This window comes from Rhineura floridana, chromosome 18, assembly GCF_030035675.1.
Source record: "Rhineura floridana isolate rRhiFlo1 chromosome 18, rRhiFlo1.hap2, whole genome shotgun sequence".
NCBI lineage: Eukaryota > Metazoa > Chordata > Lepidosauria > Squamata > Rhineuridae > Rhineura > Rhineura floridana.
This window is the reverse complement of record NC_084497.1, coordinates 11,669,549-11,697,043: the sequence shown is the minus strand read 5'-3', so window position 1 is coordinate 11,697,043 and position 27,495 is coordinate 11,669,549. Positions and strand designations below refer to the sequence as shown.

The window sequence follows — 27,495 nt, the reverse complement described above, 5'->3', positions numbered from 1 at the left end:
TCCCAAAATGTGGTCTGCAAGCTTCACTCTGGTGGTCCGTGGCACGTCTGCATGAAACATTCCTACTGATTTTTAATTGCATTTTTGTGGCTGCTTTTATTTTTTACATCGCATTACAATTTGAATTATATGGAATGCAAACTGTAATACAGCATACATTACAAGAAATAAAAGACGCCAACAAAAATACAATTTAAAGAAATCAGGCAGCACAGATGTACAGCACATGACACATTGCTACAATAGGCAGAAAAATCAGAAAGTGGCCCGCCAAGACCATCACTGGTCCATGGGGAACAAAGTTTGGAGTCACTGAAGTAGGATATTGACCCCAAAAGGTTCATCCTTAGGAAGCAGCTGGGCAGAGAAGAGGGCAGCCCTTTGCCTTTTCCCTATGGGCCAGAAGCAACCGGTATGATTCTTCCCTTTGGACAGCAGGGCTACATTCCAGGCATGCAAGAGTGGGAGGTTTATCTCCACATTCAAGCCCAAGGCATGACTAACTGGTGTGCGCATTTGTTTGTTTGTGACTATTTTCAATTGTCATTAACGGTTTGTTTTATTGTATATTTTAATTAAGGATGTTCTAATTGAATTGTAATTTGGTATTTTAATTAAGTGTGGTGTCGTGGTTAAGGTGCTGGACTACGAGCTGGGAGACCAGGGTTCAATTCCCCACACAGCCATGAAGCTCACTGGGTGACCTTGGGCCAGTCACTGCCTCTCAGCCTAAGAGGCAGGCAATGGCAAAACCACCTCTGAATACCGCTTATCATGAAAACCCTCTTCGTAGGGTCGCCATAAGTCAGGATCGACTTGAAGGCAGTCCATTTCCATTTTCATGCATAATAGAAGCAACTTTGGCATCCAGGTGTCATACGCATCAATGGTTATTCATTCCAGACAAGCAGAAGCACCGCAGGAGGGGCGGAGCAAGACCAGTGAGGGGGCGTGGCCTAGGCAGGGCCTGCCTGGAGGGCAATATGTTTGGCCCTCAGGCCTGAAGTTCTTCCCCGCCCCAATGCTTTACCTGATTGATTTCTTCCTGAGTGGACTTCAGAGACTTGATGATAGTTTCCAGCTGAACTTTCCCAGCCTGGATGCTTTGTTCCAGCTGGGTCTCCTCTTGCTGTAGCCGGTTCAGCTCAGACTTTGCTCTGTTGATGTCGTCTTCCTGAGATTTCAGATCCGATTCCTGGGACTGAATCTGCATTTTTAACGATGAGATCTGAAAAACAGAATGGTACAAAACTGATTTGACTACAGCATAGGTTGTAAAAAATAAAAAGCTAACACCACAAAAATTAAGCGTTTATAATCATTTCAGAAGAGACCCACATGCTCCGACCTATAACATTTCCTGGCAGGGCATGGAAGTGGTAGCCACCCACCTGCTGCTACTTGCTCCGGCACCTCATATTTAAGAGGTAGACTGCCTCAAGCCATGGAAGCTGCACTTAGTCATCATAGCTGAACGTTGCTGTTATGTGTCCCCCACCCCCCAGTGAATTCCATAAGTTTTCTATGTGTTGTTTGATGAAGAACAGCCCCCAGGGGTCACAGGACATGCACACCTGTGCACACAGCACCTCCCTCCCCCCACGAGCGGATCAGGGGGTTCTTGCCCCCTCCCTGCTCCCCAAATGCTCAATCAGCCATCAGGCTGCTCAGTTGGGCAGAGAAGCTCCACCCTCTCCACCCACCTTTCCAGCACTACATCCAACTCTTCAAGTTTTTTCTTTTTTTGCTGCCTCCACCAAAATAGGTGGGTTGGGGGGGAGGAGAAAACTTTCCTGGGTTTGCCAATGTGACACCCGTGGCACTCTCTCAAAATTCCAACTAGCCCCAAAGGGTCAGCAGCTGTAGAAGACACATTGGGTGGAGGCCACAATCACCCCGAGCGCACACATACAGCCCCCACCCCACCCACCACTTGCGTCTCCTCCTGGCACTTCTGCCGAACATCGCTCAGCATGTCTTTCAACTTGGCCTTCTGCTGATCCATCTCGTCCAGCCGGCCCTGCGCATCCTGCTTCTGAGCCTCCAGTTCCTGCAAGCTGCTGGTTTCTCGGTCCAAATCGTTCTGCAGCTCCTGGAGATTCAAACGATCAAGATTCGAGCAGGCGGAGGGATGTAGAAATGTTCAGAAACAACGCTGAATTTAAATAAACTGAAAGTGCAAAGTAAATCAGCTACTGACTTCAACAAGGCTACCGCGAGTGGAATTCAACTGGATCCAACCCATTACCTGAACTTCATTGGTTTTCTGTCGGATCGCTCCTTCCCTTTCCCGGATCTCTTGCTCAAGAGAAAATTTCTCTCTGCAAAGCAGAAAAAGTTTTATGAGAGACAGGCATCTGAAATAATGTTTCATCTCATGAATCAGGCTGTAGAACAAGAAATTCCAGCTATGCTGCTGTGGTCTCTTATGGGTCTTTGGCAGAGCCACCAGACTTCATTGCTTTCAGTTATAATAATTAACAGAGATAATTCACACCCGTCAAAAAGGGACGAATTTCAATAGATACTGGGTTATGTAATTTAGCTACACAAGAAAAAAAAATTAGTGTAAATTTGGTGTGTTGGAGCTACTGAAACCAAGGGCAAACATTGCCTTGTAAATAATCTAGTCTTGCTCTACAAACAAAAGGAGAAAGTGACTCTTATTTGAAAAAGGTATTTATCTATAAAGTCGCCAGATGTTGCACCACCCAGAAGATCTTAGCAGTGACAGGTTGCAATCTTGCTACGTTGCACCTAACAGAGCTGGCTTTAAAGGGGAGTTGGACCAATTCCCGGAGGAGGAACGGGCTATCAGTAACGCCAACTGCTGGGAATCGCAAGTGGGGAAAGTGCTGCTGTTGCGCTCAGGTGCTGCTTGTGGGGGCTTTTCCGCCCTGGGGCATCTGGCTGGCCACTATCAGGGCAGGCTGCAGGACGAGATGACTTCAGCCCCCCACCTCTGGCCTGACCCAGCCACCACTGCGGTGGCAGGGCTCTTCTGCTCGTCTTATGATCGCAGCGACAACCCCAACATTTTCCATGCAATGCTTTTACGAGGAACATGGTGGTTCCAGCAGGGTCAGCAGAAAAAACATGATGTGGTTGGCAGCCAGGAAGAAAATGTCCACATTCAGTCAGGGCTCAATATTTCTAGAAGTGGAAAAACTCTTTCTGTAAGAATCAGAGCAGTGCAGCTGGGCCAAAGAGATGCAAGTTCAAATCCCTGTCCAGGAATGAACTCACTGTTCAGCCTCAGGAGTCAGGAATCAGTCAGCCTCCTGGCCTGAGCTTTCTACCTGAAAATGAGGCTATCATTGTCGGAAGAGCCCTGCAATGCTGGATCAGGCCAAAGGGGGCCCGTCTAGTCCAGCACTCTGTTCTCAGAGTGGACACCCAGATGCCCCAATGGGAAAAGCCTCCACCACCAGCACCTGAGCACAGCGGGAACTCGTCCCGCTTCAGATTCCCAGCAACTGCCTCTGACAGCGGAGGAACAATATAGCTGCATTAATGAGATAGGATGGCATCAAGGCACACAGAAGCATGGTGGTCCCACACACCTACTGCCAGGGGAATCAACAACTGTGGTGCAGGCTGAAACTGCTCTATAGGATAATGACACCAACTCGCAAAACTCTCCAAGCGCCGACCTCCCATTCAAAGCTGCCACCCCCTCCTCCCTGCTTATGGGCCCAGGACTCCCTCAACTCAAACACAACAAAAAGCCCACGTACCTCTGCAGCTGGGCAATCTCCTGGCTGATGTCATCCAGCTCTTTCACCCCGGTGAATTCCCCCGACCCGACAGAACTTGAGCTGTCCTGTTAAGAAGTCAACATGCCCTGGTGAGGCACCCAGGGGGACCCACAGTGCCAGCTAGCCAGCTTGTTGGGGGGCATTCAGGAGTGGCAAGGCAAAGCTCCGGAAAATGTACAGCCCTGGGATGTGGAATAAATGGACATGGCCTCTCAGGCTACACAGGAGACTCCTGCAGGCAGGTGGGTTTTCATGTGTTAAGCGTTCATGACGGAACAGCAGATGGAGGGAAAAGTGAATGGAGGAAGCAGCGCTGGAGGAAGCCGGCAAGACAAAGCACGCCTGCAGCTCTGGATTGGGACACATTTTTCCCCCGTTTTGAGCTGCTGGACAGAACCGCAACAAACTGCCCACAAGCAACACGGCCCTCTGCATCGCATCAGGAGGGTCACAGTGCTGCTCAGCTGAAGGAAGGTGCTCTGGATTGACAAAACAAAGATGGGGTGGTGGTGGGAGGGAAGAGCCAGGTTCCTCGGAGCACCGGTGCTTTACTCACACGACGCATTTCTGCGAGCGTCGAGATCTCAGTTCCTACAGAAGCCAAGTAGCCTGAGAGAGTCTAGAGGGGGGTGAAAAGGACAGAGGGGCAGCAACTCAGGCACTTCCAAGTCAACCCAGAAGGGGCCGGCAGGCTCCCCCCAGGACAGAGAGGCAAGGAGCCTGGGGGGCAGGCAAGGGAGATGGGAGGATTCCCCGTCTCCAGGGCCCAGCTCCACAGCTAAGGCCTCGCACCCAGTCCTGAGACAGCAGAAGGGAGGCGCTTTCCCTTGCCCCAAGAGAAGCCATGAGATCCAAGGGATCCCCAACACAGAGAGAGGGAACTGAGGTCACCCGCAGGAGGTGGGGAGGCAACCTGACAGCCCCTCAGAGACACCTGCTGCGCACCAGGGCAGCTCACCTGGACAGGCGTGGTCCTTTCCGCCGGGGGGATCATGTCCGGCAAGAGCACCTGCGGAGGGTCGATGCCTTTGCTGACCTTCTGCTGGATGAGGTGCATGGCCAGGGCGAACTGGTCCTTGTCCAGCTTCCCCATCTGCCTGGTGTCGGCCAAGGCCCTGGCAGGAGCAAGAAGAGGAAGAGGCCACTCGCACCATCAGAGCAGGGGAGGAAGAGATCTCCAGGATGGCGTGAGCTACCAAGCTGGGATGGGGTTTCTTTTTAAAAAACCTGGAACCCCAAGCGGTACTCACCAGAGACACCACCAAAGAGCACATTCTGCCCTTGGGAATTCCACGTTCAGAAGCAGAACTGAATGGAACTCCTGGGGAGCCTTTCAGGCACCCGACATATTTATTTACTACATTTATATCCCGCCTTTTCTCCAAGGAGCTCTTGGCTCTCTTCCTCCCCATGTTATCCTCACAACAACCCTGTGAGGTAGGTTAGGCCAAGGGTCAGTCACTGGCCCTCAAGCAGAGCTTGGAAAAGTTACTTTTTTGAACTACAACTCCCATCAGCCCAATCCAGTAGCCATGCTGGCTGGGGCTGATGGGAGTTGTAGTTCAAAAAAGTAACTTTTCCAAGCTCTGCCCTCAAGGTCACCCACTGAGCTCGTGGCTGAGTTGGAGATTTGAGCCCCAGGCCAACACTCTATAACCATTACCCCAATCTGGCTGTTTTTTGGGGGGGAGAAGTCATCTTGGTGTCACCAGCATTAAGGCAATCATTCGTCAGAAGGAAACCCTTGCCAGTGTACTCCAGTGTACTTCTGAGACCTATCAGGAGCTCTGATCCAACTTCTGCATTAGACTGTGGGGTGGGAGGAACCTTCTGGCCTGCGGCCTTCATCCACCCACCCTTTGGCCTACAGTTTTATATATATACACGTATGTGTGTGGGTGATGTCATATATACGATATCAGGTGTGGGCCAGGTAAAGGTTGGGCCAAAAAGAGCTTGGCCAGCTCTGCCAACTGTGCAGCATTTGGGAGTCTCTGTGCAAAGCACTTTGCCAGCCAGCTGGTTCCTGGGCATTTGGGGAACACGGAGGGAGAGACTTTGAGAGATGTCCATCATTACAATGCCCGCTGATTGGCAGGTGGGTTATCCCACCCACCTGTCAATGTTAGCCCACAGAGGTGGAGGTGTGTGTGTGTGTGGAGAAGTATCCGTGTCACAACCTTGGCTCCAGGAGAGTGGGACACTGCATTGGGAAGCTTCCTAGCCCCCCCCAAAAAGACTATGAAGTCGAGCATCCCCTGAAGACACAGGGGTGAGAGAGGGAGGGAGAGTGGACGGATCCTTACCAGATGTGCGCCAGGATGCTCTGGGACAGCCCTGAATGTATAAATATGTCCTTCACCTCCAATCCACTCACAAAGCCGTCCAGGTCTAAGTCCGTCTTCAAGAAAATCTCATCGTAGCGAGCCTTGTCTGTCAGTGGCACCACCCAGTTTGCGGACGGCTGAAACGAGCCAGACCCTCCAGAGTTGGTAACCTCCCAGGCACGGGCTGCTCTGCGCCGCTGTGGGGCCCACAGGTACCCCAGAGGCCCCTTGACAAATTCCCTCCACTACCCACTGGAACCAAAGACTCCTTCATGCTTTAAACGTCACCAGCATTCCTCAAGAGTTCACAGAGGTGAGTTTAACATTCACCGTATTATTTCTGAATTTCAATTCTTTTGACTGCAATTATCTGGGAATAAAACCACCACATGACGCAGGAGGCACCGGCGGCAGCAGAGCCCTGGAGGTTCCTTATGGGCCAATCCAGGCAGGAAAGTGAAGAAATTTATTTTTCATGTGTTGTAACCAATTACATTCTACTCAAAGTACACCCATTGAAATTAATGGGTCTACTCTGCGTAGGACTAACACGGGCTGCAACCCAGTATTTTAAAATGCTTTGATTCATATTTTCCATGTTTTAATTCTAGAGAGGGGAACCTCAGGCGCAGGGACCGTGCGGCCCTCCAAATCCCTCCGCCTGGCCCTCAGGACTCTGCCCAGGCCACGCCCCCAACTAGCCCTGCTTTGCAAACTCCTCCAGTGCTTTTGCCTGGCTGACAACCTGTCCTTGAGCCTGGCCTGTGCGCAGGACAGAGGGGGACGTGCGCAGAACCCCGCCCACCTTTGCCCCTGGCCCCGCCCACCACTGTCATGTGGCCCTTGGAAGGTTGTACACAAGGGAATGCGGCCCTCAGGTAGAAAAACGTTCCGCACCCAACGGCAGATGGACCTCCAGCGTCTGATCCAGCATGACTTGTCTTGCTTCACCTATTTCAGCTATTTCATCACCAAAGTTTACATTTTCAAGTGCCACAAGTGGCGAGCTGTCATGGCCACACACCTCACTTTAAGGGCGGGGCAAAGTTTCTCTTTACCTCTCCCTCTCCCACACCCCTACCTGTGTTTGCTTGAGGCTGTGTTTGGGCGACAAGCTCCCCGTGCTGTTGAGGCTAGTGACGCTGCCATGCGAGGGGGTGGAGCGCAGGCTGTCCTTGGGGGGAGGGCTGGCTGGGAGGACGGGCACAGCACCGGGCAAAACAGGCACCTTCTTCCGCTTGGAAGGTGGGATGAGGGGCGGAGGCAACACGGAGGGGACGGGCTCCTTCTCAAGGGCGCGGTAGACAAGGTGCATCGCCTGAAAGGCCCAGAGGGAAAAGACGTCTGCAGAGGGCAACAAGGGGGCGGGGCAGAGAGGCTGTGCCAAGGGCAAGAGAGGGCAGGGCAGGTCTAGGGACAGAGGGAGGGCGAGTGGAGGAGGAGGTGCCAGCCAAGGCACTTGGAAGAAGAGCCCAACAGTGTTGGCTCAAGCCAAAGGGGGCCATCTAGGCCAGCAGCCTGTTCTCACTGTGACCAGCAAAGTGCCCCAATGGGAAAAGGCCCTCAGGCAGGACCTGAGCGCAACAGCAGCAACTCTCTCCAGGAATTGGTATTCAGAGGCATTTACTGCCTCCGACAGGAGGGACAGGACATACGGGGCAGAGGTGTAAAGTCAGATGAGCCCCTCGCATGAGGGCAATGAACTGGGGGCAGATCCCCACCACCACTACAGGTTGAAAGCACGTGGCAATCAATTCCTTCAGCAACATCTGGAAACTTACCACAGCAAACTCGTCTCTGTCAAGGTGCCCGTCTTTGTCAATATCGCTGAGATCCCAGACCTTCAGAGAAAGGAAGAGTATCAGGGCACAGTTGAAGCGTGTTTTTAAAAAAATTCACACATTTTATTGCAGGCAACCTTGGTCAACTCCTGGGTTTACACTCAAGCAAAGTCAGTACAAATTTGCATCTGACTAAGGCTGAGCTGGAGTCGATCCATTTTCTATTTTATTTTTTCTTGTAGATTTTATTTCATTTTATTTTATTAGATTTTGTTAAATTACAAATAACATAACAAAACAAATACATTTAGGGGATATACATTAAAGAATATTTGTTTTCACGGTCCCATTACAGAGCTGAGCGAGCTCAACAGGGGAGCATAATTTTTATAAATCACAGCAGAAGTTCAAGGTTCACACAATGGTGCAGCCAACAGACGGCGCAGATCATTTGCAGTTGCACAAGTCAACCCATTGAAACCAATGACCTTAATCAGTTATGTCCGTTGATTTCAATGGGTCTACTCCAAGTATGACACTACTCAGTTATTTACATACTTCAGTACATGTAATACCTTCCTTAGGCACCTGTTATGCTGTAATCACATGGTGGGAGAGGGGTTGGGCTGCGCAAGCTGCAGAGGGGCAGGCGAGGCGAGGGGCAAGGCTAGGACAGCACCGAGGAGTGTGACCATGCCAATGTGGGCCGCCGCATGCCAGCGCCTGGAGGCCCTGGGGGGTTTGGCATGGGGTGGGGGGAACCTGGGGAGCCCATTCTTGGAGTTAGGTTTTGGGGTTGGTGCACAAAGTGCGCAGGGATGGAGGCCCCTAGTTTACGGATATGAACAGAGGGCTAATACACTCTGGCCCTAGGGACACGGTAGAACCATCCGTTGCACGCTGTAATGAATTTGCTAGGCACTTTCAGGAAAAAATCTCTCGCATCCGTCAGGACTTGGACTCCAGTGTTATAGCAGTTGAATCAAATGAGGTATCTGGAGCACAGCCTGGTCATGACTTTTTGGATGAGTTTCAACTGGTGCAGCTTGAGGACGTTGACAAGGTGATTGGAAACATGCGTGCAACCACTTCTGTGCTGGACCCTTGCCCTTCTTGGCTAATAAAAGCTAGCAGAGATGGAACAGCCAGCTGGGCCAGGGAAGTAATTAATGCCTCACTGCGTGAGGGAGAGATCCCTGCCTGCCTTAAGGCGGCGGTAGTGAGACCACTTTTGAAAAAATCCTCCCTGGACCCAGAAAATCTTAATAATTATAGACCGGTAGCAAATGTCCCATTCCTGGGCAAGGTCCTAGAAAGAGTGGTTGCGGACGACTTCCGGGAAGGGTGACTTAGCCTGTGCCTGCTTTTGAGACGGGCTCCTGCCTCAAAAGAAGCTTATTCAGATATATCAGTCAGTTTTTTCTTTTTTTTTTGACTGATTAAACTTCTCCCGGGTAGGGAGAAACGAAGAGATTAACCTCAAAGCCTATTTTTGTTGGGACGACCAGATCTCATTAATTTATGGGACGAGGTCCAGCCGACGAAGGTGGGACGGATTTTCAACAGCAAGCTCTATCTGTTAAAGCGAACGTTCATCTTATCTTCTAAGAGAGAACGCACTAACAGGCAAGCACCCTTCTTTCTATATTTTTCTTTTACTTGACTTAAATTGTTGCTGTTTAAAAGAGATTTGCCAGATTGATCAGTTTTTGACATCTCACTGGGGAGCCATAACTTCTCTCTGCTACGCACTAATTAATAGCTTATCTCTGTTTTTGTTGCAAAAAGCTGTCCTGGATTTGCATTCTAAAGATATACACAGAAGAGGGATTTCTATTCCAGATTTTTATTTTGAAAAATATTATACTGTTTTGAGACTACTCTCTTTTTGGTCTATTTTATTTTGACGAATCTGTTTCTTGACGATTGCCATTAATTGTTTCGATCCTGGGAACTGCATTTTGTTTACTTAACTATTGGAGAGATAAGGCTGTCTGCTCTGTTTATACTGTGATGTCACCAAGTTTGGAGTATTAACCCAATTGTTGCTGAAATAAGAAGTGGTTTTCCTATATTTTTCTTTTAAAATGGCAATTAAGAAAGTGGCTGAAAATCTGGAAATAACTATGTTTCAGAAAATAATGGATGAGATTGAGATAATGAAAATTGAATTGAGTAAAATGAAGCAGGAGATTAAAGATATAAGGGTCCCTGTGAGAGAGGTGACCCTGGAAGGGGTCCCTGTGAGAGAGGAGACCCCGGAGATTGGAACAGGGGTCCCTGTGAGAGAGGTGACCCTGGAGACTGGAATAGGGGTCCCTGTGAGAGAGGAGATCCCGGAGATTGGAACCAACGTGGAACAGGAACAAGATTTGGAGTCTATGGACTTTAGAAATAAAATCTATTGTTTGGAACTCAATGTTATCTCTGAAGAAATGAATGAAGATTCTAGAGATAAAGTTATCAATGGCATGGATAATCTTCTGGACTGGAATGATGTGATGGAGCCCAATATAGAGAAAATCTATGGAATTAACTGCAGCCATGTGACAATGGAAAAACTTTTAAGAGATGACCCAGTGTATTTTGAAAAAAAGAACAGAGATATGATTTTACAGCAGTATTTCAGCAACCTATTCAGAATGGATGGCAAGAAAATATTTGGGATAGAGGTAATCCCCATCAGACTCTTACTATATGACTATGGCTTTGACAGCAAGATTATTATGGAATACTGATAATGGAAGATTGGATATTGAAATTAATGGACTTAACAAGACTACTGAAGATGGAAGATGGAAAATGGAACTAATAGAGATAATAGAACAATGGCTACTGAAATTTTGAACCTAACAGATTCTGATGTGATGGATTAATTGAAATGTTTATTTTGACTATGGTTATGACAATAAGATTATCATAATTAGTAATGAGATGGATTAATCGATATGCTTATCTGGAAAAAAAAAAATTGATAGATATATTTCTTAAAGAATTGAAACCTCTCTTTGACTTTTTGTGGAAAGAATAAAGTAATGTTTATGAGATTTGATGATTAAGTAAGATAACTACTGGAGGAAAGTGATTTTATAATATGACTTAAGAGACAGGATTGTTATATATTATAGACTTATAACTGATTTGATCTTTGACAAATGGGAAGTCAATATTTTACTCTTTATTTTTTATTTTTGTTTTTTTTTTTCTTTTTTTCTTTTTGTTTAACTATTTTTGATTTTGTTTTTTGTCTTTGAATGTTTTATGATTTTGTCTTGTATGTTTTATGAAAATCTGAATAAAAATTATTGAAAAAAAAAAAAAAGAAAGAGTGGTTGCGGACCAGCTCCAGACACTCTTGGATGAGACCGATTATCTGGATCCATTTCAATCGGGTTTCAGGCCCAGTTTTGGCATGGAGACGGCCTTGGTCGCCCTGTATGATGACCTTTGTCGGGAGAAAGACAGGGGGAGTGTAACTCTGTTGATTCTCCTTGATCTCTCAGCGGCTTTTGATACCATCGACCATGGTATTCTTCTGGAGAGACTTGCGGATTTGGGAGTCGGAGGTACTGCTTGGCAGTGGTTCTGCTCCTACTTGGCGGGCCGTCTCCAGAAGGTAGTGCTTGGGGAGCATTGCTCGGCACCCTGGGTTCTCCAATATGGAGTTCCGCAGGGGTCAGTTCTGTCCCCCATGCTCTTTAACATCTACATGAAGCCGCTGAGTGCCGTCATTAGGAATTTTGGAGTGCGTTGTCACCAGTATGCTGATGACACGCAGCTCTACTTTTCCTTTTCATCTTCATCAGGTGAGGCTGTCAAGGTGCTGGACCGATGCCTGGCGGCAATAATGGACTGGATGAGAGCGAACAAATTGAAGCTCAATCCAGACAAGACTGAGATGCTGTTAGTAGGTGGTTCCCCTGACCAGATGGTGGATGTTCCACCTGTCCTGGATGGGGTTGCACTCCCCCTGAAGGAGCAAGTTCGTAGTTTGGGAGTTCTTTTAGAACCATCCCTGTCATTGGAGGCTCATGTAGTCTCGGTGGCACGGAGTGCTTTCTACCAACTTCGGCTGGTGGTCCAGCTACGCCACTATCTGGACAGGGAGAACCTTGCTTCAGTTGTCCATGCTCTAGTAACCACTAAATTAGATTACTGCAATGCACTCTACGTGGGGCTGCCCTTGAAAACGGCTCGGAAACTGCAGCTCGTGCAAAATGCGGCGGCCAGACTGATTACTGGGACCAAACGGTCCGAACATATAACACCGATTCTGGCCCGCTTGCACTGGTTGCCTATATGTTTCCGGGCTCGATTCAAGGTGCTGGTTTTAACCTATAAAGCCTTGCACGGCATGGGACCACAATACCTGATGCAACGCCTCTCCCGATATGAACCTACCCGTACACTACGCTCAACATCGAAGGCTCCTCTGGGTGCCTTCTCAGAGAGAAGCTCGGAAGATGATGACAAGAAAAAGGGCCTTCTCAGTGGTGGCTCCCGAATTATGGAATACTCTTCCTAATGAGATACGCCTGGCGCCAACATTACTATCTTTCCGGCGTCAGGTAAAAACCTTCTTCTTCTCCCAGGCTTTTTAGCATTTTAGCATTTTAGCTTTTAGCATTTAGCATTTTAACACTCCTGCATTTTACTATTTAATATGCATTCAACATGTGTTTAATTTTGTCCTAACTTTTGTATAATTAATTTATTTTAATTGATGATATGTGGTTTTACTTGTATGTTACTGGTTTTGTTTGTTGTGAACCGCTTCGGCTATGGGGTGGTATATAAATTTAATAAATAAATAAATAAACATAACAAGCCATGCTAGCCTATGAATTAAATATAAATCTATTACACACACCTAAATATGCACACCCTCTCACTGACTGGACTATTTTATTCTTCTTAAGCATTAACAGCAGAACGCAAACAGCAACAATAAGAAGCCAAGGCAGGAAACGTGCCAACAAGATCTCCACTAGAGCTCTCCCTTGCAGCTGCCGTTCCTCGACTTCCCTTACTCTTCAAAAGCAAGACTAACAGCCTAGGAATCGAGATTTGACACAGGGGAGGGGAACCTTTGTGGCTGGGGGGACGGGACCAAATCTTCATCTCCCCTCACCCCCACCCACTGCAGGCCAATTTTGACAGGTGGGAAGAACCGCCCACCTGTCAATCGCCTGACACAATAACGATGTCAGGTGATTAACAGGTGCAGAAAATGACCAAGCAAGATTGAAACCCCCATGCAGCAGCTGATGGTTCAGTTCTGCTTTCTGCAGTGTCTCTTACTGCCCCACAGCTGATGTCAGAAGGGGGGGCAGGCGGGCATGGGGTTTGGAAAATGGCCTGGAGGGTCCATTGGGCCCCGTTCTTTACCTGACTTAAGGAGTCCACATTGCTGGTGGCCTCTTTACTTGAGATCAGTGTAGAAGCGTTTACCCTGCCCCGCCCCACCCCAGAAGGATGACCAGCACATTCCAGGGTGCTTGGCGTAGTCGTCAAGAGGGCCGGACTAAGACCCGGAACCCCTGAGCTCAGAAACTCCCACGCAGCCATAGAGGCCCCCGGATGGACCCTAGGGGCAGTCACTGTCTCTCGCAACCTAACCTACCTTGCAGGGTTGCTGGGAGGATAAAAGGGGGAAGGGAGAGAATTGGGTATGCCTCTTTTTCCTCCTTGGAGGAAAAGTGGGATAGGAATATAATAAATATTACTCATTGTTCTTGTTTTACACTAAAAACCAGAGAGAATGAGAGAGTGAGAAAGAGAGGGAGACCTCGGCTTACCTTTCCCAGGATATCAAGAGGTAACTTAGAGTTCATCAATACGGGCTTCACTTTGTCCCCCGACAGCAAACCGTTAACGGGCAAGAGGCTTTCGAAAATACCATCAAATTTGGCTTTCTCCTCCACCTGGTTGGCAAGAAACAGCCCTGAAGTCAGCCAGTCAAAGAGCAGGGCCTCCTTCATCGTGAAGAGCTGGGCTCCTCAGGAGACGGTAACTGAGAAGGGCGCTTCTCCAGGGCGCCCAGGACACGGGGCCATCTTGATGAGAATGTTATTCCTCTCACATTCAAACTTACTATCGGGCAAACATCTGTTCTGGAAACCACATAAATGAGTATCTTCCCTCATTTCCGAGGGGAACTTGCTGCACAAAACTGCCCCGGAATGACGGCTTCAGGGCCAGAAAACTCCAAGGGCAGAAGCCACTCAGAGGAAGAAGCATTTCCGTTTCTCTGCCTCTTCCCTTTCCACCGTCTAATTCAGCCTCCTGTCCTCACAGTAGCCAGACAGAGGCCCCAAACAGAAGCCCACCAGCAGGACCTGAGCATTCTCCCGGCTTGGACTCAGAGGCGTTTACTGCCTCCGACCATGCGGGGAGAACACAGCCACAATGACTAGTCACCACTGATAGCCCCTTTGAATTTGTCTAATCTAAGCCACGCAAGCTGGTGGCCATCACTACCTCTAGAGGGAGCAAACTCCACAGTTTAGCTATCCGCTGTGTGGAGTAGTGCCTCCTCTTGCCTGTCTTGACTCTCTCAGCCTTGCACAAGACCAGCATAAGAGCCTGGCTGCTGGATCAGATCATGCCAGCCACATGCCCCACAGGAGGGCTGGGGCTCCTCTCCCTTGTATCTGCAGACATCCCTTCCCGCGGCCTTAGCCTAGCCAGCTCCCCCACCCTGTTGTGGAAAGGTCTCCGGCTCCCCGAAATGGCGCCACCCATTTCCCCCTTCTTGCCCCCTAGTCCTTGAATTGGCTCCACAAAACTCCTCCTTTTCCAGGAAGCCTCATCCCAATGACCTACTCCAGCTTGGCCAAAGCATGCGCCCCTGAAATAACTGCAGAGTTCCCTGCTCCATTTGTTGTTTCACTGTCCAAGATGTAAGGACTGCAACCCCCTTGAGGGCAGGGACCCCTCCAGATCTGTTCTTTGAACTGGTTCCTATGCAAATTGGACAAATTGGGAAGGGCCATCGTAGCTCACTGGTACAGCACCTGCCTTGCATGCAGAAGGCCCTGGTCCAGTCCCCAGGAACAGCTCCAGGTAGGGTTGGAGAGACTCCCAAGTCTGAGACCCTGGAGAGCCTCAGCTGCCGGTCAGTCTGTAGACCAAGGGTGGGGACCTCTGCCGCCCTCCAGACGTTGCTGAACTACAACTCCCATTGGCCATGTTTGTTGGGGCTGATGGGAGTTGTAGTTCGCCACATCCAGAGGGCCAAAGGTTCCCCACACATGGTGTAGACAGTACTGAGCAAGGTGGACCAACAGTCTGACTCTGGATAAGACAGTTTCCTGTGTTCCTTCCTCCACATAAATTAATAAGTCCAACCTCCCGTTGTGTGATTTATGGGCCATAATTATTCGGACTGTTAGCGAAAACAACCACAACAGGATGACTGAGGTGCAGCGGAGATAAATGTAAAGACGATGGGTTGCATCCAACTGAGTCCTACTCAGAGAAGACCCACTGAAATTAATGGGCCTAAATGAGTCAAGTCCATCTGTTTCAGTAGGTCTACTTTGAGCAGAACTAATGACCCTACATTTTTATTTTTTTCCCCTCGGCCTGTTATGACTAGATTCCTGTTTTTAGGACACCTCTTTTATATTTGTATTTTTGCGTACTGCTGGGAGGTTTTTAAATATCAAGTGATTCAGAAATACTTTTTAAAATAAATAAAATGAGCTGGTTTGGCTGGCCTGTGACCGAAATAAATTCATTCATTCATTCAAATGAGCTGGATCAAAGGGAAAGGGAGCCCTCTGGCAAGGCAGGTGGTGCGATCCTCTTGGAAACTCACCCTGACGGCCCAGTGAGCCTCCGAGGACGAAGAGACCATCAAGGGGCTTGTGCTGTCGTGCTGAAATGACAGGAGAAAACACACCTCAGAGCCCGCCAGACGGCCACCCAAGTCTTTGACAGAGACACAAAAATATTCAGCCAATGAAGCAAACCACTTTTATCGCCATAAAAATTAGGAAAAGGGATTTTCTGAAGGCAGAAAAAACGGTTACAGCCGGTCCCTCTCACAAGGAGAAGGGACCATCGGGCTTCCGCTCCGATTGAAAGGAGACTCAGAGAGAAAGCAAACGTAAATCACACTTACGAATTTGGGGGGAGGCAGAGTCAGACTCAGGTTGGCGAGGGCAACGTCATGGCTGCTCTGCGCACAGGCTACGAGCTTCAGCGCGATGAAGAAGCCCTGAGCAGGCAGAGAGAGAGAGAGAGAGAGAGAGAGAGAGAGAGAAGAGCTTTCTGTTCACAAACCCAAGTGACTGCCATTGTCCTCAGGAAAAGGGACACTATTCAATAGACTGCCTGGTTCTCCCGCAAGACACACCATGGCTCTCTTGTCTCTATGCAACTGGGGACCGGAGCCCAGTTGTCCTTTACAGGGGCTGTAGCTCAGGTGCGGAGCATCTGCTGTGCACGCAGCAGACCCCAGGTTCAATCCCCACTATCATGTCCCTGGAGAGCTGCTGCCAATCAGTGTGGCCAATACTGAGCTAGACGGACTAATGGCCTGACTCAATCTAAGGCTGCTTCTTCCATTCTCTCTTTCAACGGGGATAAGACATCAGCTGAGCCTTGGCTCTAAGCCACAACTGAGGCTCCAGGTTTTGTATTTGGGGAGGGTGTTGGAAGGCAGCATTTAACAAACATATATTTGTTTTAATGTTTTTGATTGCTGTAAACCACCCAGAGAGCTTCAGCTATGGGGCGGTATACAAGTGCAATAAAATAAATATATAAATAACTTCTCCTTGGCGGGGTATGTTCACGTACCTGTTTGTCTAGGAAACCTTTGCCCTCCGGATCAGCTAAATCCCATATCTAAAAACACACACACAAAATCGCATGCTGATATGGTGCTATTGAGTTTTAAATTGTGTTTCCTGCTGTGCTTCAGTTCCATTAACTTGCTATAGGGTTGCATCCATTTCCTGTATGTATCCAATAATATACAGTTCCTAGATATTCACCCGATTATCTGAGCTGCTTCACTGCAGAAGCAACGCCTCCTATACCAGCTCCTGTTTTTAGCGATTCCACAGGTTATACTCAGCCCCTTCCAGAGATGCTGCTCGACTTACTTTTCCAAGAATAATGTCTGCGAGACCCGATTTTTTGAGGAAGAGGGCAGCATCGCTGGCCCCGACTCGCCCTGTGCAGGCTGGATCCACCTGTAAAACCCAACACCAACCCCTGAGGTAGGCCACCAAAAAATAAAAAGGGGGGGAGGAAAGGGGGTAAACAGCCTCTCTCCCAATTCCGTCTCAAGTCTGCCACAACCCACAGACTTGGGAGGCTCAGCTAACTTGCCCTGCAAGGCCCTTCCCTCCAGAGACTTTCTGATGGGGCCTAATTGAGGCACAAGGCTACAGCTGTCCCTTTCTACCCTGGCCTGCCTCCCGGGGGAAGGAAAATGTCAGGGGGTTCAAGGGGCCACAGAGAAGAGACGTGCAGCACTTGCCTGCTTGTAGTACACCTCGTACAGGGGAGTTCCGGCCGACAGCTAAACAGGAGAGAAAGGGGGGAACATGTTCTCACATATAGCCAGGCTCAGACCACGCCCCCCCAGCTCCTCCGTGCATCTGGGTATAATGCCAATTGAGCCCCCCCCCCCCGCAAGGATCCTCCCTTGACATTTTTCTGAAGGCATAGCCTGAGAACAGGGAAAGGTGTGTGGGGCTTTTTTTTGGGGGGGGAGAGAAGACAAAGGAGGCCTGGCCAAGATGGTTGAGTGGCCTTCCCTAATCTGGTGCCCCTTCAGATGCTTTGGACTACAGCTCCCATCAGCCTCCAGGTTGGGACAAGGCTGGGGCGAGGTTAGGCAGCACATCAGACAATCCTGCCCAGCTGGACCTTTTGCACCTCGAGGGCCACAGACCCTTTCTGGTCAACCCGTGGGGGGGTCAAATAGTGGTGGTGGGGGTCCAGGGACAAACATGGATCAAGCAAGAGATGCACCTCTCACCTTTGCACATCTAGCCCTGCCACAGCCAGCGGCTTCTCCATCCCACCCGCCTGCCCATCCCTCCATCTCCGTCCAGGTAAGCGAGAGGCATCATCACAGTCCACAAACACGTTCCAGCCAGGCAGAAACACCCAAGGGAGGTGCAGAGCAGGGCTGGCAAGGAGGCTGGGGGGTGCAGCTTTTGGCCCACAGACTGGAGCTTCAGAAGCCTTCCAGGTCCTCAGAGGAAGAACATTGGCTCTCCCAGCCTCAGGTGTGTCTCTCTCCCTCCCACCACCCTCAGCACGCCACGGCTTGCCTTTCGGCTGATGCCCTCGGAACCAACGGCCAACAGACTGAACACGCTTGTTTCTCAGCCTCAAGGACAACTCAAGGGTTCCACCACCAGTCCCACCCACCCAGCCTGGCATGCCTGCTGGAGTTCAGACTGGCCATTAACAAAAGGCTGCCAATGGGATTCACAAAGGAAGGACAGCCAGTGATAACGCTGGGTACCACTTGCTGGGAACCGCTGGAGGGGAGAGTTGCTGTGGCACTCCGGTCCTGCCTGCAGGCTTCCCATTGGGGCATCTGGTTGGATGCTGGATGAGACCCCCCCCCCTTTGGCCTGATCCAGTAGACTCCTCTTATGTTCTTCGGGATAACCGATCCCTTCAGATCTTTAGAGTCATGTCTGCAACATCTCCTAAAGCCACCTGCATTCCTAAGGATTTTGGGGCCAAACAGCTCAGCTCCAAACACCGTACAATGCTTCAAACTTCCAAGGACAAAGAGGGCAGTAGCTTCAAAAAGGAACAGTTAAAAACAAAACAAAAAAAGCAGAAAGTAAAATATGCCCAAAAAGGGAACATTCAACTTTCAGCATGTAAAAAAATGAAAGTGTCAGGGTTTGAGAAACAAAGCAAGTATTAAGTCATACTCAAGGTAGACCCATTACAGGTCATGACTAATTTAGGGCCATTCATTTCAAAGGGTCTACTCAGGGTAGAACTTAAGTCAGATACAACATAAAAGGCACAGGACCCTTTTAGCTTCCTAAAAGTAAAGTGCATTCATAACTTTGCAAATGCAAGACAAGGATTTGCGTGAACAATTAGCTACCACTTCCACTTTGCTAGATTTGCTTGAAGTTTAAAGAAGTGTCAAGTTCTGTGTAACACATTTTTTTAAAAAAAATAAAATACAAAATCTTGGAGCACCTTACAACAAACAAATATATTATGGCATAAGATTTCAGGGACTACAGAAAAATCTCCTCTGGAAAATAAAAGTGTGGCCGAACCATTTGTATTATTTTGCTTGACATAGTCTTGAATGATGACTACAGTTTCATTCTGTTTGATAGGTATATGTCTCTTAATATCTTGAACAGTTTGAAAACAATTTTTTAAATATGTCAGTAGTTGACTTTTTTATTTCTATAACTGCCTAGAAGCTATTTGGGCAAGTAAGAAGTAAATAATAATAATAATAATAATAATAATAATAATAATGATCTCCAGATTTTTTCTAAAGAAAGGTGTTGAACTACAACAATGAACATTAATGGTTGTATCTAATCTTAGCCATACTCAGAGGAGACTGGATGAAATGGAAATGGAAAGGAATGGACATAGCTAACTAAGGTCCATTAATTGCAACAGGTCTACCCCGAGTTGGATGCAATCCACTGAAGCAAACGGATATGACTAACTTAGATTTATTAATTTAATTGTGTTGCATAGAACCCTAATGGTTGGCACTTTTGAGAACTGCACCCCCTCAGGCCGGACAGGAGAGGGTTTTATCCTATTTGGGGTTTATATAGAGAGCTTCACTGACATCATCTGAGTAGAGGCTTCAACAAGTTTGTGGCTCGGCTGAAAAGAGCTTTGAAACTGTCACGCTCCATCCACTGGAGTGGTGAAAAGCCAACATTCAGAAGAAACGGAACCAACAACCTTGGAGGCAGCACCTGAAGCCCAAAATGGGGGTGCAATGGGAACGGGTGGGGGAGAGTCCACAAATCCCAGCCGCTCCCTAATTGGGCTGGGTTCCAGTTAGCCTCAACACGAAGGCGCAAGTTTCATGCATAAGTTTTGCAAGCACAGAGTCTGTTACCACTGACTCTTCCCCCAGCAGCGAATGAATTGCACAACGACATCCTGTGCAATTGCCTGGCACATGAAAGGGCAGGAACCATCTGCAACCGCCCTTCCTAGACGGGTGACTTCCAGATGTCACTGGACTACAGCTCACCCGTATTGCCACCTCTAACCACTGGCTGTGCTGGCTGGTGGCCTTCCAGATGCCGCTGGACCCCCATCAGCACAGCCAGTAGTTAGGGATGGCAATAGGGGTGAGCTGCAGCCCAACACCAGCCTCATCACCTTGCACTGGGCTTCTCTACTCTTTTCACAAAATTGCAGAGGAAACACAGCCGAATTGTCTCTGAGAAGCCACAGACTTGGGGATGGGGACTACCAGCAGTCCCAGCATGGCTAGTGGTCAGGGACAATTATGATGATTGATTAAATTTATATCCCAGAAGCAGCCCAGAGTGGCAAACAAAGCACAAAACACTACATGAAAACAGTACATGAAAGGCTGTCACATAGAGGAGGGCTGGGATCTCTTCTCGATCATCCCAGAGTGCAGGATACAGAATAATGGGCTCAAGTTGCAGGAAGCCAGATTTCGACTGGACATCAGGAAAAACTTCCTGTTAGAGCCATATGACAATGGAACCACTTACCCCGACACTGGAGGCCTTCAAGAGGCAGCTGGACAGACATCTATCGGGAATGCTTTGATTTAGATTCCTGCATTGAGCAGGGGGTTGGACTTGATGGCCTTATAGGCCCCTTCCAACTCTACTATTCTATGATTCTATTCTATGAAAAATCTATAAAACATCATAAAAACCTCATGATGACAGCAGTTGGCCATCCATCACCATTGGGAGAACATCAGCTTGTGCAGAGTACGGGGATTAAGCTGTCATCCTTTCTGCAATAGGAGCCAGTCAGACCCACAAGCAGGAGGCGATGGCAACCGCCTTTCCCTAGATTGTGTGCCCCCAGAATCTGGTATTTAGTGATAGCCTGTTTCTGAAGCTGGCGGTTCCATTTAGCCACCATGACTAGCTGGTTGATCTCTCCTCCCATCACCGATTTCATAATTTAATTATGTATTGTGCAAAGAAATCCTCCTGCTTCTGTCCTGAATCTCCTGCTAATCGAGTAAGGTGACTAAGGGGGGTGGAGGGTACGAGAGGTGTATAAAACAATGATGCAAGGTGTAGAGAAGGTGGAGAGAGAGAAGTGTGTCTCTTTCTTTCAAATGAATGAAGCTGAACATTGGAAGATTCAAGACAGACAAAAGGAAGGACTTTCTTCACACCGTGAAGTGCCTGTGGGAAGCCCCACCAAACAGGACCTGAGCGCAATCGGAATCACACTCTCCTCTCCTGCCCTTGCCTGCATGCTGCCTCTTAAGTGGAGGACTGACCAGACTTCAGTCCAGGCAAAAACACTCAAGGAGGGTGCAGAGCAAGGCTGGCGAGGGTTTGTGGCCTTGGGCGATTCTGAGGGCCTGACGGAATGGCCCGATAGGACCCACTCAGCCCCCTGGCCTGAGGCATCCTCCCCAATCTACACACGCGCACGCACACACTCTCTCTCCCCCTCCAAGGGTTACTAGCCAATATGACCCGGACAGAAACCACTTCCTGACCCCACAAGAAGCAGAACCCTGAGCAGAACCCATTCCTTCATCTACTCAGAGAGCCACAGAATTCTCCCACAGAAGCCGGAGGAAAAATATACCTCTAAAATGAAGGGTGGAGGGAGAAGAGGAGGAACCAGGCTTCATATCTGAGGAAGCAACAGCAAAAGGACCGGGGGGGGAGATGACACCCCTCTTTCGCTCGGTGCTCAGAATTTACAAGCGGGAGTGAGACTCTCACACACAGAGAGCCGTTTCCCCACCCTGCTCCTCTCGCTTCCAAACATCCCTTCTGAAAGAGCAGTTTATAAGTGACTGCCTGTGCTCGACATCTGGGCTCAGCACGGTTCCGGCCTCTCCTGTAAGCCAAGGCAACATGGAGACGTTTTCTCTCTGCTCGACAGCAGCCATTAACTTTGCAGGAATACAAATCAGCCCGGGCAGAAGAGGCATTCAGGGTTCGGAGGGCTTTTGGGTCCGCATCCAAAAAGAGGCCTGGGAAACAGCACTCGGAACATCCGGCATCCGATGACTCCTGTGCAAACCGCAGGCAGGCGAGACCCACAGCAGAGAGACGCTCTCTCTCTCTGCAACATTAGTTACCTGCACATGCACGCACCCAAGTAGGAACACGGGAAGCTGCTGTTTAAACTGAGTCAGCCCCGTGGTCCACCTAGCTCAGTACTGTCCACACTGACTGGCAGCAGCAGCAGCTATCAAGGCAGAGGGGTATTCCCAGTCCCGCCAGGAGATGCCGCTGGGGACTGAGCCTGGGGCCTTCTGCATGTAAGGCACATGCTCCACCCCTGGGCAACATGGCCCTTCCCAGTCTACTCTTTGCGTACACAGAGGCCCCTGGACTTGCCTCGTGAGATACGGGGGCAAATGTTTCTCCTTCCCGACACTTGTGCCACGTTCACCTTGAAACACCTCTGCTGCATCCTGTCCTCTACCCAAACACACCCTCTGCTCCAGAAAGCTTGGACTGAAGCCCAGACGGGCAGTTCTCCTGGCAGCATCAGCTGTCAAAGTGGATTCTTGCACGCGCTCCAAGAGCGACTGTCCCAGGCTGGCATGGCTTCTGCTGAAGGAGGATCACCTGAGCAGCCTTAACAGGGAGGCCACAGTCAGCTGGGAGGCAGGCGGCCCTTTCCTGGTCTGCTGGGCTACTAATTCATGGTGGCTCAGTGGCACAGCCCAGGCTCAATCCTCCCCAATCTCCAGGGAGGGCTGGGAAAGGTCCGCAAGCCTGACATGTCTGGACAGCAGCTACCAGTCTGGGTAGACAAACTGAGGGCCAAGTGGTCTGACTCGGGACTGAAAAAGACCAGGCTGTCTCAGTCGAAATGGACGTTTCCACTGGTGCTTTGCCTTCCAATTAATATTGCATGTTCTTTGGGGGTCCCGTTGCTGTTCTCTCTGGTGTCTAGGGGCCCTTATTGTTGCCTATTCTTCATCCAGGCTCTGCCTCTCCCTTCTGCCCCTTATGACAAAGGGAGTTGACGTGGCTCACGCCAGATGGGCCCACCCAGCCTTGCAGCAACCCTCCCTGGGGAGGCAGCTCCTTCACCCCAGAAGCTGGTGGGCTCCAGGCTCTTTCAGCCCCATCGGTCAGCCGTACCATTTGCCCTGAACAGCTGGGACCTAGTATTTGAAGGCAGCCTGCCCTTCTAAATCCCTCGCCCAAGGAGGGAGGCGCCCTCTGCACCTGCTTAGGGGCACTCTGTGTGGCTGGGCCCCTTGCTGTCTACCTTTCCTGCTACTCATCTCTCTACCACTGCCCTGGCTTCTGAGTTTTTCATCTGCGCACCTCTCTGGGTGCCAGCCATTACCCAGGGGGCTGGGCCAGGCCTTGGAACATCATGAATGAAAGTGTCTCCAACAAGCGCAGTCCCCCTCTGGGTCCTTCATCAGAGTCAAGTGCACGACTCAAGGTCTGCAGACCCCACACCTGCTTCCCTCACAGCAGGGTGCAGTTGGGGGAGATTTCTGTGCCTTCCTTGGCCAGGCCCAGCCAAGGTCTTTCCTGGATAGCACCAGATCTCACTTCCATCCTTTGCACCCCAAGAAAGCATCTCACCTCTCACCCACCCACCCCCTTGGAGGCCCAGGGTACATCAGGAGGAGTCACAACATCACAGCAACACCGCTGGCCCCGAATTTCCAGCGCCCAAGACCCCCATGGCAGGGATGAAGGGAGAGACCCTCCCTGTGCACACACAATGGCGAACAGCTGCTCACCAAGGGAAGGCAACCCCAGCAAAGAACCCTTCTGTCCTTGACCGTCGCATCCTGGTGGCGTTCTTTTACCCTCTGAACAGCCCTGTGAGGTAGGCCGGGCTGAGTCATGGGGAGAGAGGCTGGGGCCTCCCCCACCTACGAGTTGTGTGGGTGCAGAGGGCCTTGGACCCTCTGAACGGGGGAGGAAGAAAGGGATGGTGGGGGTGGGGATCAGCCTTTCAGTGCCCTTCCCCCTCCAGCCAACATCCCCTTGTGACTTCTGGGGGGTCACTCCTCCCATCCAGCATAATCCCCCATCATTTCTTTTTTTTTGAGGGGGGGAGAGAGAACATGATCCGGGATGTAAAGAGGAAAAAAGCCGAGGATGGGGGGAGAGACTGTCTGGGGGAGGCGGTTGCGGGGCCTGCCTTTCGGGACGGGGGGTTTCCCTCCCAGTGGGGCGCCTGGGAGTGGGGGGAATAGCTCAACCCCCTGCACGTGCCGCGATGTAATCATAACGACCATCGAAGCTCCCCCCCTCATTTCCTTCCTCCCCCCCCCGGTACCTGCGCTCCGCCGCCGCCACCTCCACCGAGGGGGCCGAGCGCCGCCATCTTCCTCCTCCTCCCGGGAGGGCGGGCCGAGGGGCGTGGCCAGAGGGCGCCGCAGCGCCACCCGCCGGCCAAGCGAGGAAGCGCCGCCCAGTCAGCAGCGGGTTCGACCGGGACTCACTTTTCCAAACGCCGAGAGTAAAGCCCTGAGCCCTCTGCACCCGCTCAGGGTGAGCGAAGCAGCGACCAGCTGGGACGACGATAGGTGGGCGGGTTCCCTGAATGTATGGCGCAGTTGGAGGGCTGCTTCCGCTTCCCACCCCTCGCCCTGATCAGCCCAGGCAGCCGAGGGCGCTCGAAAGGTGCCTCCGTCTCGGCCTTCGGCGGCCACCCGGAGAGAGAACAGAGGCTGCCGGGGACCCTTCTGGGTTGGGGAAGATGGGGGCGAAGATGAGGAGCGCCCTTCCCTTGCACGTGGAGGCAGCAGCAGCAGCTCAGACTGTACGTGTTTATTGAACTTTTCCAAAACTAACCCCCGAAAACGCCCTCTCCCCTTTGCTTCTGCAGCTCAGTGCAGCCTGGCACCGCCACCGGCAGCAGGATCCCGGAGGGCGCTTCAACCAAGGCAGGACTGCTGCGGCCCCTTCCCGCTCGCGCTGCGCCCATTCCCCGCCGAGGAGGCTCACAGCTCTTCCTTCTGGGCCACAATCGCCGCCTCCCGGGGCGCGCCTGCCTCCTCCTCCTCCTTCTTGTTCTTCTTGGGCGCCTTCTCCGCCTTCGCCCGCTCCCTCCTCTTCTCTTCCTCGACCTGCCGCTTGCTCATTTTCTGCTCGGGGTCCTGAAAGGTGCCAAAGGGAAAGGGGCGCCGGTTAGGCGAGGGCCAAGCGCCTGGTGGTGCCTGGAAGCCTCCCTGCTGCCTCAGCCTGTCCACCCGGAGGAAATTGGTATGTGGGGGGAGCTGGCCTGGCCAGCCCAGGCTGCAGAGAGGCATCCCCGCACCCCAGCCAACCCTCTGGGCATTTTCTCACACATCCATCAGGTGCAGGAGTGCTGCCTGCAAAGAGCTTTATTTAAGGGCCTGGTCCGGAAAGAAGCCCTCTGCGCCGCTAGAGGGAGGGCTCTGAATAAATGCCAGCCACCCTCCAAGAGAAAAGGGGCCGCGATGCCAAGAGCGACCAAGCCCAGCCACAAGTAGGTTACCTTCGTTTCTCCCCACGTCTCATCGCCAAATTCTTCTGCGTATCCTTCGTCATCAGTGATCAAGAAGTTATCAAAAATGGTTCCAGATCGCACCTGCAGGAAAGGGAGGCCAAACGGCATCTTGCACGACTCCTTTCAGGGGGACGAAGGCATGCCCTGCTTACAGCCAGACACTTTCATGCTCAATATGCATTTTTATTTATTTGGAATACTTCCATCCTGCTCTCAAAGCAAGGTGTTGCAATAACACTCACCTGCCAGCAGGGGCATTTTCTGTCCTGGTGACCCCTTTGGCCTCCCAGCAGCAGAGCCCCACTGGTGATGCCCTCCAAGGAGGAAGTGGGGCTGCTGCGCAGCTGGGTCTTGCTGAGCCAGAACTGGGGCAAGTCTCCCCTGACTGGCTGTGAAGCGAACCATGTGAGGCCCACAGCAAATGGAAGCCCCACTGACCTGCCAGAGGTCCAGGCCAATGACGCTGATGTTCTCGTAGACGGAAATACTTGCGTCCGGCACATACTCGGGATTTGCAATCTGCGGGTGGGGCCAAACGCCTTTGAAGGTGGGATTTGGGATCTTCCTGGGCTGCCACTCTCCCTGGAAGAAGAAGCCACACAGCTTCAGCGCTCACCCTGCCCCAAATTACTTATTATTTATTTCATTGTGAACCACTTCCTAGGAGGCATGTCAAAGTGATTTGCAATACAATAAATACATGTAATACAATTACGTATATAAAAACAAAGCAGAGAGCAAGGATATATAAAGCCATTTTTTAAAAACCAGTGACACTTGCAGGTACATGTATATAAGAGCCCCCCATCTCCTCACAGTCCTGCCCAACATGGAAAGGTGCTGCCATACCCCGTAGAGAGGATTCTTCAGCAAGGGGCGCTGCCAGGCACCCTGTTTCATGTCGTCCCAGTTGTCCGGTTTCTCAGCACTGGTGTCCACAATGTATTCGGGAACATCCCAATCCTTTTGTGGGGGGAGAAGAGGGGGAAAGGAGACAAAGAAAATAAGCAAAACTAGCAAATGCTGCTGGCAGGTGTGAGCCCTATTGGTTGCTCTCAGGGAAGCCATCCTCTCTGAAGGTGGCTTTCCACACGAAATAGGCCTGTATATATGTTGGGTGGCATTATTTATTTACTAGATTTATATCCCGCCCGTCCTCCGAGTAGGAGCCCAGGGCAGCATTCAATGCTAGCCCTACTCAGAGCAGACACACTGAAGTTGACATGGTGACATTAATTTCAGTGAGTCTACTCTGGGTAGGACTTGGTTGAACACAATCCATTGTTAGCAACTATCATTTTGCGGAAAGGGGGCTGGGGAGCTATATTTCACAACACCACACCTCACAGACCACCTAGAGTGTGTGGGGGGTCACCAACTGGTCCTCAAGTCTCATTTGGGTGGTCCATGGCATGTCTGAATTTGTGGATGAAGACAGGAGACAGCACAGCCATCACCTTCAATATTCATTTTGGTTTTTAATTGTATTTTTATTGCCTCTCTCATTTCTTATATGGTATTTTACTATATTGTAATTTGAATTCTGTGGAACACAAATACAACATACAAGAAACAAAAGAAGCAATAAAAATACAATTTAAAAAGTCACGCATCTGGCGCAGCGCATTGCACTTGCCATGACAAGCAGGAAAAATCAATTGGGGGGAGGGGGTAACCTGAGGTGCAAAGCCCCTAATTCTTATGTTGTCATCAGACAGGCAGGCCTTTCAGAAGCCCTCTGCATCTTGCTGAGGCCACAGCTGCTCTTCCTCATGTGGGTAATAATGCTCCAGCTAGTGCCTGGATGTGACCCTATTCAGCTACCAGGAAGTGTTTCTTCTGCCATCAGCTTCTCCTGTGACCCCTGAGCTGTGACAAGATGGGACACTAGGTCCTGAAACAAACTGCAGATGTTTCAAGGGAGCAATAATTCGGAGTACT

General features: G+C 50.3%; 2 protein-coding genes across 7 annotated transcripts in view; both read right to left on the bottom strand.

The window, feature by feature from the left end:
• Positions 1 to 24,496, bottom strand: part of EPS15L1 (epidermal growth factor receptor pathway substrate 15 like 1) — a 52,628-nt gene extending 28,132 nt beyond the window's left edge. For 4 of the 6 annotated variants that reach the window (XM_061600614.1, XM_061600613.1, XM_061600617.1 and 1 more), the window contains exons 1-15: positions 24,358 to 24,496; positions 17,363 to 17,404; positions 16,983 to 17,072; positions 16,675 to 16,722; positions 15,995 to 16,090; positions 15,689 to 15,748; positions 13,665 to 13,790; positions 7,867 to 7,926; positions 7,167 to 7,403; positions 6,065 to 6,222; positions 4,717 to 4,873; positions 3,738 to 3,823; positions 2,249 to 2,321; positions 1,931 to 2,092; positions 1,031 to 1,228 (exon numbers count right to left, since the gene is read on the bottom strand). In XM_061600614.1, coding sequence (XP_061456598.1) covers positions 1,031 to 1,228; positions 1,931 to 2,092; positions 2,249 to 2,321; positions 3,738 to 3,823; positions 4,717 to 4,873; positions 6,065 to 6,222; positions 7,167 to 7,403; positions 7,867 to 7,926; positions 13,665 to 13,790; positions 15,689 to 15,748; positions 15,995 to 16,090; positions 16,675 to 16,722; positions 16,983 to 17,072; positions 17,363 to 17,404; positions 24,358 to 24,405 — 1,641 coding nt within the window. In that variant the 5' untranslated portion in view covers positions 24,406 to 24,496. Of the gene's footprint in view, positions 1 to 1,030; positions 1,229 to 1,930; positions 2,093 to 2,248; positions 2,322 to 3,737; positions 3,824 to 4,314; positions 4,378 to 4,716; positions 4,874 to 6,064; positions 6,223 to 7,166; positions 7,429 to 7,866; positions 7,927 to 13,664; positions 13,791 to 15,688; positions 15,749 to 15,994; positions 16,091 to 16,674; positions 16,723 to 16,982; positions 17,073 to 17,362; positions 17,405 to 24,357 lie in introns of those variants that run through there. The other 2 variants (XM_061600615.1, XM_061600616.1) reach the window with 2 other exon arrangements.
• A 528-nt stretch (positions 24,497 to 25,024) lies between these two features.
• CALR3 (calreticulin 3) overlaps positions 25,025 to 27,495 on the bottom strand; it is an 8,849-nt gene continuing 6,378 nt past the window's right edge. The window contains exons 6-9 of the mRNA XM_061600624.1: positions 26,404 to 26,517; positions 25,993 to 26,136; positions 25,543 to 25,635; positions 25,025 to 25,180 (exon numbers count right to left, since the gene is read on the bottom strand). Of these exons, the coding sequence (XP_061456608.1) occupies positions 25,025 to 25,180; positions 25,543 to 25,635; positions 25,993 to 26,136; positions 26,404 to 26,517 (507 nt within the window). The remainder of the gene's footprint in view (positions 25,181 to 25,542; positions 25,636 to 25,992; positions 26,137 to 26,403; positions 26,518 to 27,495) is intronic.